We start from the raw sequence: 13,252 nt of genomic DNA, 5'->3' as shown, positions 1-13,252 counted from the left end.
TGTTGAGAGGTGCAGAAGTCTCATTGACAATTACAGGAATCATTTGATTGAAGTGATTGCCTCAAAATGGGGCCCCCGAGACGGAGATGTTGTTGGGATCACAGGAGGGTAAACAGCAGCAGCCGGGGTGGTAGGTCATTTAGTTGGACACTTCCTACTTTCCACCGCTGCCTCCGGTGACAGTTCTCCTGTGCCGTCGCCGGAACCAGGGATGGCAGCTGCAACAATTCCCCTCAGCGCAGCCTGTAATGTCCTCCAGACTCCTTACGGTTTTGGCTCCTACAGTCTCGCGGGTTCCTCTCTCTCCTCAGCAGGTAATGGCGTCTTTCCTCCTGGGTTCCACCCATTCGTGGGTGGGGTCACTTCCTGCTCATCCACCCGTTTCATCTGGTCAAACAGGGAGGGCAGCAGCTCCTTCTTCGCCTGTACCCATTTAGGGTGGGCATTCTTTACAAAGGGACGTGGCTTTCTTCTTTTTGGCACCAAGATGCTTCTTTGATGCCCACGACAGGCAGCCCCATTCCTCAGGGCCAAGGCCCATCATTTTTTCAGCAGCAGTCAGCGCCATCTTAGTTCTCTTTTCCATAGCAGTCAACATTTCAAAGTCTCTGCCAGCCACCGTCTGCAATGCTGTCACGGCGGGCAACAAAACACAAGTCCCAAGTTCAAAATCACAGGTTCCAGACATTTCTTTCCTTATTCTCAGGGTTGCAGGGGTCCATCCTGCCGACTACGCCAAAATGTAACAAGGTGGTAGTCATAGCCGAATACACTAGGTCACAGTCTGTGAGCACCCCGGCCCCTTGCACATGAAATAGACAGTTCTCATCCCTGCCCTGGGTCACAGTGGGTTACCTCAGTTCTGTGGCTGTTCTCCACAGTGGGATGACATCCTCCAGATGAACCACACTTCACGCTGTATAGGGTCCAACAGTGGCAACTTTACAATCATATAGATGCATAAAGCCAGTTTTTGCAGTAAGGCAGCAGAGTGAGTTAACATCGAAATCTGTCAGGTTATCTAACTACTGGTTCTGTAAACCCATGTCTTGACTTCCCTAAATGATCTTCTTAGCCAATTCATGACCAAATCAAAATTGAACTTTGATTTGGTCATGAATTAGTTTAGATGCATGTCAATGTTTTGTTTTTACTCTTTTTCCATATGTTTAACTCTGTTTCTTTGTTCTTTTTCTCTAAAAGATGATGAAGTGACAGTTGGAAAGTTTTATGCCATCTTCCTGATACAAGAACATTTCAGAAAGTTTAAGAAACGTCAGGAGGAATATTATGGATATCGCCCTAAAAGAAGTGATGTAGAGATTCAGGTAATGGGATAATTGTATGAAATTATACACTTCTTAATTATACAATATGACAAATAATCGAGTGGCAATACCTGTGTAACCTGAGTGATTTGCTACAGGCTGGTTTGCGCAATGCAAATGAAGATGGCGCGGAAGGTGAACTAAAACGTGCAATATCTGGTGATTTGACACCTGAGGAGGAATTAGAGAGGGCCATGGTTGAAGCAGCCATTGAGGAAGGAATATATCGGGTAAGAATTACCTAAATCAATTTTTTTTTACAGTTAGAAAAACAAGTGAAAAGTAATCTTTATTTTATATTGTAAGGAATCTACTGGAACAAAAAAAAATATATAAGAAAAATAAAAAATCTGCATCTATATTCATAAGTGTTAGAAGTGGTTCAGTTTTTTGTTAATACAGATTTGGGAGCTGCTGCTATGTAACTTATGAATGCATGCAGTTTTAATGTGGTAGGTTTCTAAACTAGGGGTATGTGCACACGGAATTTTTAAGATGCCGGCGGACCTGACAAAGTTTTCCAAGGCAAAGCCAATTCAGAAAAAAAGCAGACTGTCTTTTTTTCTGAAGAGGCTTTACTGGTGATTTTGCCAATGCTTTTTTCTGCTGCTGGCATCTTTTTTTCCTGTAACTTAAAGGGAACCTGTCACCCCGTTTTTTCAGATTGAGCTATAAATACTGTTAAATAGGGCCTGCGCTGTGTGTTACTATAGTGTATGTAGTATACCCTGATTCCCCATGTATGCTGAGAAATACATTACCAAAGTCGCCGTTTTCGCCTGTCAATCAGGCTGGTCAGGTCGGGTGGGCGTGTTCACAGCGCTCTTTTCTTCCCCAGCTTTCCGTTGGTGGCGTAGTGGTGTGCGCATGTTCAATTTCCGAATTCCCTGCGCCCACGTGAAGACACAGCGCGCGATCTGCGCTGTCATCCCTTTCATCGGTGGGGGCGGCCATCTTCCTGGGGCCACGCGTGCGCAGATGGAGTGCTCTGCTGCACGGGGCTTCAGGAAAATGGCCGCGGGATGCCGCGCGTGCGCAGAAGAGATCGCGGCGGCCATTTTCCCAAAGCCGAGATGCAAACTCGGCTTTGGGAAAATGGCCGCCGCGATCTCTTGTGCGCACGCGCGGCATCCCGCGGCCATTTTCCTGAAGCCCCGTGCAGCAGAGCACTCCATCTGCGCACGCGCGGCCCCAGGAAGATGGCCGCCCCCACCGATGAAAGGGATGACAGCGCAGATCGCGCGCTGTGTCTTCACGTGGGCGCAGGGAATTCGGAAATTGGACATGCGCACACCACTACGCCACCAACGGAAAGCTGGGGAAGAAAAGAGCGCTGTGAACACGCCCACCCGACCTGACCAGCCTGATTGACAGGCGAAAACGGCGACTTTGGTAATGTATTTCTCAGCATACATGGGGAATCAGGGTACACTACATACACTATAGTAACACACAGCGCAGGCCCTATTTAACAGTATTTATAGCTCAATCTGAAAAAACGGGGTGACAGGTTCCCTTTAAACTATAGCTAGTGAATAGTGAATATTGAAGAATGGACATTACTTCTTTTAACCGTTTCACGGTTTGCACATACCCTAGGGTTAATTTGGAAACTTCAATGAAATTCAAATACAAACACTACATTGTATACATCGATTTTAAAAATGTAATAGGGGGCTCTGGGTTTTGGGGCGGAAATGTGTATAAATGGGAAATTGACTCCTGTAGTCTATGAGCTGCTTAAAAGGAATCTGCCCCTTAATCTGAGCACAGTATAATATAGGGAAAAAGACAATGATTGCAGCAGTGTGCCAGTTACTGGAATATAATATGAGTTTCACTTTTTGTATTGAAGAACTGAAATAAATTAACTTTTTGATGATATTCTAATTTTGTGACAAGCCCTTGTAGATGAAGCAGAATGAGAAGACTAGCAAAGTTATATCAAGAATCAAGTAGGGACTTTATACTGCTCAGAAGAGGCAGAAAACACTTGTGACAGATTCACTTAGGGTATCTGCACATGATGTATTTTTCAGGTGGACAAACCCACTGAGTTTTCCTAGAGGAAGATACTTCAGTAAATGTTGACAGTGTTTTTTGGGTTGTTTTCTGAGCACTTTTTAACATGTTTAACTGCTGGTATGTATTTTTTTGAAGGGGGGAGCATTTTTCCATCAGGGTTCTGTGTATCTTTTAACTGCCATTTTTTTAAACTGCTGCTTTACATAGAAATGCATTTGCTGATTGTTTTGAGCATTTATTTAGCACTTTTTTCAGGTGGTTTTCAGAGTGGAAAAAAGAGGTTGTGTACTCATACCCTTAAACAGACTTTTTTATAAGACACTAACCATTCTGTTGATAATCAACCATAATGCAGTACGCTTGTCGGTAGAGGTAGGTCTTCAGGTTCCTTTTGAAGGTTTCCACAGTAAGTGAGAGTCTGATACAGTTAGGGCCAGAAATATTTGGACAGTGACACAATTTTCGCGAGTTGGGCTCTGAATGCCACCACATTGGATTTGAAATGAAACCTCTACAACAGAATTCAAGTGCAGATTGTAACGTTTAATTTGAAGGGTTGAACAAAAATATCTGATAGAAAATGTAGGAATTGTACACATTTCTTTACAAACACTCCACATTTTAGGAGGTCAAAAGTAATTGGACAAATAAACATAACCCAAACAAAATATTTTTATTTTCAATATTTTGTTGCAAATCCTTTGGAGGCAATCACTGCCTTAAGTCTGGAACCCATGGACATCACCAAACGCTGGGTTTCCTCCTTCTTAATGCTTTGCCAGGCCTTTACAGCCGCAGCCTTCAGGTCTTGCTTGTTTGTGGGTCTTTCCGTCTTAAGTCTGGATTTGAGCAAGTGAAATGCATGCTCAATTGGGTTTAGATCTGGAGATTGACTTGGCCATTGCAGAATGTTCCACTTTTTGGCACTCATGAACTCCTGGGTAGCTTTGGCTGTATGCTTGGGGTCATTGTCCATCTGTACTATGAAGCGCCGTCCAATCAACTTTGCAGCATTTGGCTGAATCTGGGCTGAAAGTATATCCCGGTACACTTCAGAATTCATCCGGCTACTCTTGTCTGCTCTTATGTCATCAATAAACACAAGTGACCCAGTGCCATTGAAAGCCATGCATGCCCATGCCATCACGTTGCCTCCACCATGTTTTACAGAGGATGTGGTGTGCCTTGGATCATGTGCCGTTCCCTTTCTTCTCCAAACTTTTTTCTTCCCATCATTCTGGTACAGGTTGATCTTTGTCTCATCTGTCCATAGAATACTTTTCCAGAACTGAGCTGGCTTCTTGAGGTGTTTTTCTGCAAATTTAACTCTGGCCTGTCTATTTTTGGTATTGATGAATGGTTTGCATCTAGATGTGAACCCTTTGTATTTACTGTCATGGAGTCTTCTCTTTACTGTTGACTTAGAGACAGATACACCTACTTCACTGAGAGTGTTCTGGACTTCAGTTGATGTTGTGAACGGGTTCTTCTTCACCAAATTAAGTATGCGGCGATCATCCACCACTGTTGTCATCCGTGAACGCCCAGGCCTTTTTGAGTTCCCAAGCTCACCAGTCAATTCCTTTTTTCTCAGAATGTACCCAACTGTTGATTTTGCTACTCCAAGCATGTCTGCTATCTCTCTGATGGATTTTTTCTTTTTTTTCAGCCTCAGGATGTTCTGCTTCACTTCAATTGAGAGTTCCTTTGACCGCATGTTGTCTGCTCACAGCAACAGCTTCCAAATGCAAAACCACACACCTGGAATCCACCCCTGACCTTTTAACTACTTCATTGATTACAGGTTAATGAGGGAGATGCCTTCAGAGTTAATTGCAGCCCTTAGAGTCCATTGTCCAATTACTTTTGGTCCCTTGAAAAAGAGGACGCTATGCATTACAGAGCTATGATTCCTAAACCCTTTCTCTGATTTGGATGTGGAAACTATCATATTGCAGCTGGGAGTGTGCACTTTCAGCCCATATTATATATATAATTGTATTTCTGAACATGTTTTTGTAAACAGCTAAAATAACAAAACTTGTGTCACTGTCCAAATATTTCTGGCCCTAATTGTATGTTGGGGAACAGCGTTCCAGAGTAGGTATGATACATGGGGCAAATCTTGTATGCAACCGTGGGAAGAGGAGATAAAAGGGAAGTAGAGAAGGAGATCTTATGAGGATCAGAGGTTGCGTGTAGGTAAGTACCAGGGGACTAGGTCACAGATACAGATGATCGAACCCTTCAAGGTTCGGTGTGGTTCGATTCGACAAACATTTAGACGAACGAACCCGAACCCCATTACATTCAATGCAATGCCAAACCAAACGGCACTGACAAAATGGCACCAAAACAACATGTCCGCTCTTTTTATGGAGAGGGAAATGTGACTTCTGCAGCCAATGACACAAGCCATTGTGTCTGAACGTTGTATATGGTTTCTGTGCCTTGATTGGCTGCTGGAATCTCCACACATTAATTTAAGAAAAAATAAGTTAAAAATTAACAATAACAGTCCGCTGCTTCTCTATCCTCTCCCCACACCTTCTCCTCATCAAACACTTGCCCCCTGCTCATCATACAGCACCACTATTCTAGCCAAAGTCCTAGCAATAGCATGAGTGGAAAAGCGATCATGTAACTAACTTTGGCCGAATTTTAACGATTTTTAGTAAAAATGTCCAAACACTAATCCAAATGTCCTACATTTGTGCTGAATTTGAGATTGGCAAACATTTTCTGAACAAGTTCACTCATCTCTACATGTAACCCTTTTACCACCTGGAGATTTACTGTTTTTTTGCCTTGTAATTTTTTGCTCTCTTTCCTCCCAGAGCCATAACTTTTTAAATTTTTCTGTCAATATAACCATGCGAGGGCTTGATTTTTGCAGGACGAGTTGTACTTTTGTACAACATCATTGATTTTTACCATATATCAAACGGAAAAAAAACCCAAGTGCAGTGAAATTGCAAAAAAAGAGCAATTTCACAATGGTTTTTGTGTTTGTTTTTTACCATGTTCACCAAATGCTAAAAGTGACCTGCCATGATTCTCCAGGTCAGTGCGAGTTCGCAGATACCAAACGTGTATAGGTTCTTTTTTTATTTACGTGGTGAAAAAAAAAATCAAATTTTGGAAAAACGCTATGTTTCATGATCTGGGGCTGATTGAGGGCTTATTTTTTTGGGGGGGATATATACAATGTTTTGATCGCCTGTTATTGCATTTTATTGCAATGTTGCAGTCACCAAAAAGCGTAATTCTGGCTTTTTGATTTTTTTCTCATTACACTGTTTACTAAATGGATTAGTTATTTTTATATTTTGATAGATCGGTAGTTTCTGAACGTGATACCAAATATGTGTAGTTTTGAATTTTTTATTGTTTTATTTTGAATGGGGCAAAAGGGTCTGGTTTGAACTTTTATATCTTTTTAATTTCCTTAAAAACTTATTTTTTTGTAAACTTTTTACATGTTTCAATAGTCACCTGATCACCTATGCTACACATAGCAAAGCTTCAGCCCTGCTATGTGTAGAAAAATGCTAATATGCTATGAATGCCGGCCACGGGGCGACGTTAATAGCAGATCGGCAATGATAACAACAGGGGTCTCCTACAGACCCCGAGTTGTCATGCCAATCCATCGGCGCCCTGCAGTCATGTGACAGGGGCTCTAATAGGCAAGTCTTATGACTAGAGATGAGCGAATATTTCAATGTTCAGTTCGGATTACGATCGCCAAGTTTGCAATATTCGCCTATTAATTCGTCAAATATTCGCCGAACACCATTCATTTCAATGGGAGGCAAAAACAAATACATGCACAGCACTTTATAATGGCCCCAAATGCTGCTGACACATCAAATTATGGGGAGAAACCAGGAAAGTGGCCTCAATCCACCCACAATACTAATTGTAGCATGGCACGGTAGCAATCAGCCATGCATGAGGTATCGGGGTCTGGGACAGCATTTACTGCTTTAAATTGAATGTCACAGTAAGATGAGGTGGGTGAAAGATCAGTGTAGGCCTCCTTTGCTGGGAGCCCTGATACCACATGCAATACGTCTATCTGCTTTTATGCTGAGCTACGCTCAGGTGGCACAAATATCAGTTTTGTAGACTACCATTTTCAGAAAAATTTAAGGATATTAACATGGGTAGATAAGTCCAAGGAAGTGGAGGCCTGATGTTCTTGGAGGCCTACTGCTACAGGCAACATGCATGAAGGAGACCCAACCAGGAGTGTTCACATTTCCCAAAATTATTGACAGGCAATACCAAAGTGGCATCAATTTCTCCACAGTATAGATAGTATAATAGGGATTCACAGGTCTTCCACTACACCCAATCCAGCAGATGGACACCCAACCAGGAGTGTCTACTAGGGTTGAGCGAAACGGGTCAGCCACTTTCAGAAGTCGCCGACTTTTGGCAAAGTCGGGTTTCATGAAACCCGACCCGACCCCTGCGTGGGGTCGGCCATGAAGTCGGCGATCTTCTGAATCTGGAATCGGAATTCCGATACCGATTCCCGATATATGTTTAAGATATCGGGAATTGGTATCGGAATTCAGATTTAAGTGTAAAATAAAGAATAAAAATAAAAAATATCGCTATACTTACCCTCTGACACGCCCTGGTACTAACCGGGAACCTTCCTTCCTTCGAATCAGCGCTTTCAGGACCTTGCGGTGACGTCGCGGCTTGTGATTGGTCACGCGACCGCCCATGTGACCGCCGCGCGACCAATCAGAAGCCGTGACGTCACCGCGACGTCACCGAAGGTCCTGGAAGCGCTGATTCTTAGGAAGGAAGGCTGCCGGAAAGAAGCAGGGCGCGTCTGAGGGTGAGTATATACCTAATAGGAATATACTCACCTACCAAAAAATGAGCAATCAAGTACTAATCCGTGCACGGTGGCATAAGGGGGAAGAGGAAAAGGGGGGAGGTGGGGACAAGGGAATTGTTGTGGACTAGGAAGGATCAGGGAGGAATCAGGAATCTTTCTTCTTTGTTTAGAAGCAGCAGGAGCACGAACAGCAGTGATGCATATGCTTCAAAAAGTATGTGGCACTACAAGGCCCAGCACAGCGAGACAGATCAGTCTGTCTGACTGCTCTGCAATATCCCTAAGCCTGAATGAGGTAGTGCAGAGCGGTCACTGTATATACAGGGTTAGGGTTTTCCTGTAAATATAGGGCTAATCTTTACATAACATTAAAATTACGCGCGCTGCCTTACTGAAAGCATGGCTACAGGGAAAATATCTACTACAGCATATAATTGTCTAAGGGTCACTTCCGTCTTTCTGTCTGTCTGTCTTTCTGTCTGTAACGGAAATCCCAAGTCGCTGATTGGTCGTGGCTGTTTTGCTGCGACCAATCAGCGACGGGCACAGTCCGGCGGCAAAATGGCTGCTTCTTACTCCCCACAGTCAGTGCCCAGCACCCGCTCCATACTCCCCTCCAGTCACCGCTCACACACGGTTAATGGCAGCGTTAACGGACCGCGTTATGCCGCGGGGTAACACACTCCGTTAATGCTGCTATTAACCCTGTGTGATCAACTTTTTAATATTGATGCTGCCTATGCAGCATCAATAGTAAAAAGATCTAATGTTAAAAATAATAAAAAAAATAAAAAATAGTTATATACTCATTGTCCGTTGGCCCCTCGGATCCAGAACAGGCCTTTCCCGCTCCTCGCGACATTCCGGTGACTGCTCCATGCATTGCGATTTCGCAAGATGATGACGTAGCGGTCTCGCGAGACCGCTACGTCATCATCTCGCGAGACCGCAATGCACTCTTGGGACCGGAGCGCGTGAGGAGCATCGGTAAATGCTTCGCCTGCATCCAGGGCCAATGGAAGGTGAGTATATAACTATTTTTTAACTTAATTATTTTTTTTAACAGGGATATGATGCCCACATTGCTATATACTACGTGGGCTGTGCAATATACTACGTGGGCTGTCCAATATACTATGTGGCTGTGCAATATACTATGTGTGCTGTGCTATATACTATGTGGCTGTGTTATACACTACATGGGCTGTTATATACTACGTGGGCTGTGCTATATACTACGTGGGCTGTGCTATATACTACGTGGGCTGTGTTACACACTACATGGGCTGTTATATACTACGTGGGCTGTGTTATACACTACGTTGGCTGTGTTGTACACTACGTGGGCTGTGTTATACACTACGTGGGCTGTGTTATATACTGCGTGCGTGGGCTGTTATATACTACGTGAGCTGTTATATGCTATGTGGGCTGTTATATACTCCGTGGGCTGTGCAATATACTCCTTGGGCTGTGCTATATACTACGTGGCTGTGCTATATACTACGTGGCTGTGCTATTTACTACGTGGGCTGTTACATACTACGTGGCTGTGCTATATACTTCATGGCTGGCCACGAACAATCAGCGACAGGCGCAGTCTGGCCGCGAATTGGTGCGCGATTTGAACCACGCTTCGCTAATTTGTCGCGGTCGGCCGAATCCTATGTATTCAATGTATTATTCTAAAATCTTCATAAATAAACTACATACATATTCTAGAATACCCGATGCGTTAGAATCTGGCTACCATCTAGTTAATTCATATCCTTCCTGTAGTTGCTCACTTTCCGCTATGCATGTAGTGGTTAGTCACTGCTCTCTATACTGTGAGCAGTGACTGTAATTACTCCCAACACTTTGATTGATAGCCTGCTTTTCAGCGTTTGTGTCCAGAGAGGACAGTCAGTCAAAGTGCTGGGAAGTCATTACAGTCACCACTCAGTGCACTCCCCTATCACTGAAAATCAGCAGCTTCATAGAGGTTACAAATTAAATTTTCTCCATGCAGCCGCTGCTTCCAGTAAAGCATAATTATAACGCTATTAACCCAGATTAACCCCTTTAGAAATAGATAAATAGCGTTTCCCACAGGTTCCAATAAATTGTGCTGCTTAAATCAAAGCACTTCCCAAGCCTCTTCCTCCCTGGTTCCATTTGACACCCAGCCACACCTTCACAGTCAGTGAGCTGTCAGTCAAGCAGAGGAAGGTGGGGCTTGGTATGGAATAGCACCAGGGAGGCAGAGGTTTGAAAAGTGCTCTGATCACACCCAGAGCATTTAAGCCTCATGGGCCAACATACCACCAACAGTGTGTTCCAACCTTGTGAAGACTTACAGAAAACGTTTGAACTCTGTCATTGCCAACAAAGGATATATACAAAATATTGAAATTAACTTTTGTTAATGACCAAATACTTAATTTCCACCATAATATACTAAATAAATCTTGCCAAATCAGATAAAGTGATTTTCTGGATTTGTTTTCTCATTTTGACTCTCATAGATGTGGTCTACCTATTATGTCAATTACAGGCCTCTCTCATCTTTTTAAGTGGGAGATCTTGCACAATTGGTGACTGAGTAAATACTCTTTTTACCCACTGTACAGAGTAATAGCACAAAGGCAGAAACTCGACCAATATCAGAGACTGAATAATATTGGAGGAACATATGGGAGAAGGAAAAAAACATAACACCAGTGCAATGTGGCTACAAGATCTGAGAAGGAAACACAGCAACCACCTAGAGCAAGAACCAGTCACCATTACAGAAGCAGACATCCAAGAGTGGATCAAGAACATGAAGAGCTGAACAGCATCTGGCCCAGACATGATCCAGTGGTTAAAGAAATTAACAGCGGTACATGAACGCATGGCAAAGCAGATAACCCAACTGCTAGAACCAGGCCACTACAAGGAAGAACAGTTCTGATCATGAAGGATCCTCACAAAGGAACAGTTCCATCCAACTACCGCCCAATAACCTGCCTTACAACAACATGGAAACTACTGTCAGGCATCATAGCCACCAAGCTACAGAACTATATGAACCAGTACATGAATCCAGCTCAGAAAGGCATTGGGACCAACACCAGAGGCTCTAAGCACCAGCTCCTAGTTGATAGAGCAGTCATTCAAGATCCAGACAAACCAATCTCAGCACAGCCTGGATTGACTAGAGGTAAGCCTATGACTCAATGCCTCACACATGGATCTGTGAACGCTTGGCTCTCTACAATGTCAACAGGAAAATAAGAACCTTCCTCAGAAACTCAGTGGGGCTATGGAGAACATTGAAAGTCAACTCAAGACAACTAGCACAAGTGACTATCAAATGCGGAATATACCAAGGTGATGCATTGCCCCCATTGCTGTTCTGCATAGGCTTGAACCCCCTCAGTCAGATAATTACAGAATCTGGCTATGGATACAAGTTCAAGAGTGGAAGCTCCATCAGCTACCTTCTGATCCACCTTACAAGTATCTACAGCGAAGACATCGGGATGTTTTTTGGACTGGAGAAGTGCAGCCGGTTGGTAGTAAAGAGAGGGAAGGTAGTCAAGACTGATGGAGTGAAATTACCAGCAGGGAACATAGCAGATGTAAAGGCATGCTACAAGTACATCGGCATCCCACAGGGATACGGAAGCCATGATGAGGAGGCACGGAAAGCAGCAACATCCAAATACCATCAAAGGGTAAGACAGGTCCTGAAGAGCCAGCTCAATGGGTAGAATAAAATCTGCGCCATCAATACACATGCCCTGCCAGTTATCAGATACCCTGCTGGCGTAGTGTGCTGGCCAAAAGAAGAGATGGAAGCTGCAGATGTGAAGACATGAAAGCTCCTCACAATGCAAGGAGGTGCCCACCCTAAGTCTAACACCCAAAGATTGTATACCAACAGAAAGGAGGGTGGTCGATGCTTGATAAGCATCAAACCACCATCATGGATGAAACCAGGAGTATCCAGGAATACATCAGAAAAATTGCACCAAAATATGAGATGCTGAGAGAAAGCCTAGGGCAGCAACAACAACAGATCTGGCAGGAAGAACAGGCACATGAAGCGCCATGGCAGAACAAGCCGCGGCATGGGACGTACCATTGACAGATAATGGAGGTGGCTGACATGGAGAAATCCTACCAATGGCTGGAGAAAGCTGGACACCAAGACAGTACAGAGGCACTATCAGATATTAATATTAAAGCCGCACCCTATAATGGCAATGTCTCTATGGACAGCAGAGTGCACGTCCTCACCAGGGGATCCATCCCAGTAGGTAAATCCAGAAGCGCATGAAGAGAAGGACAGCACCACAGCAATTGTGAAAAAACAGCTCCCGTATTTATTCTGCCATCTGTAACGTTTCGGTCCGTGGACCTTTTTCAAGCATAGTGAAAAGACAATACAACCACCATTATATACCCTTAGGCCAAACCCATTAATTAACAAGCAACCAATGGTATGGCTCCATATACCTGGAAAAAATACATCATAGTGCAACATACATATACACATATAAAAACAGTCCCACATTGCCAGCCCCCTATATATACTAGCCGCTAACATAGTCCAACTACCTCTGATCGCTCGCCGCTATTGTATCACACTCATAAATCCCCAATAAGTCCCCAAAGTCCAGTGGCAGGAATCAACCACACAAGACCCAAGATGCAAACTGTGCAAACAAACCTCAGAAACAGTCCAACATATAGTGGCAGGATGCAAACTGCAAGCAGGAACAGTGTAAACTGAACACCTCAAACAAGTAGCGGGAATTGTATACAGGAACATCTGCACAGCATATGGGCTAAGTCCCCCTAAGTCCAGGTGGGAGGCCCCAGAGAAAGTGGTGGAGAATGAAAGGGCTAAAATACTGTGTGACTTTAAGATCCAGACAGATAAGCAGGTGTTGGCTCACCAACCCGACATTGTGATAGTAGACAAGAATCAGAAGACAGCAATGATAATACAGTCATGGCCAAAAGTATTCACACCCCTGCAATTCTGTCAGATAATACTCAGTTTCTT

General features: G+C 43.8%; 1 protein-coding gene across 2 annotated transcripts in view; it reads left to right on the top strand.

The window, feature by feature from the left end:
- Positions 1 to 13,252, top strand: part of CACNA1S (calcium voltage-gated channel subunit alpha1 S) — a 592,997-nt gene that overhangs the window by 540,244 nt on the left and 39,501 nt on the right. For both annotated transcript variants that reach the window (XM_069739086.1, XM_069739077.1), the window contains exons 38-39: positions 1,204 to 1,328; positions 1,427 to 1,558. In XM_069739086.1, coding sequence (XP_069595187.1) covers positions 1,204 to 1,328; positions 1,427 to 1,558 — 257 coding nt within the window. The remainder of the gene's footprint in view (positions 1 to 1,203; positions 1,329 to 1,426; positions 1,559 to 13,252) is intronic.

Source organism: Ranitomeya imitator, chromosome 1 (genome assembly GCF_032444005.1).
Source record: "Ranitomeya imitator isolate aRanImi1 chromosome 1, aRanImi1.pri, whole genome shotgun sequence".
Classification (NCBI taxonomy): domain Eukaryota; kingdom Metazoa; phylum Chordata; class Amphibia; order Anura; family Dendrobatidae; genus Ranitomeya; species Ranitomeya imitator.
The sequence above is the reverse complement of the archived record's forward strand: the minus strand, read 5'-3'. Positions and strand labels throughout refer to the sequence as shown.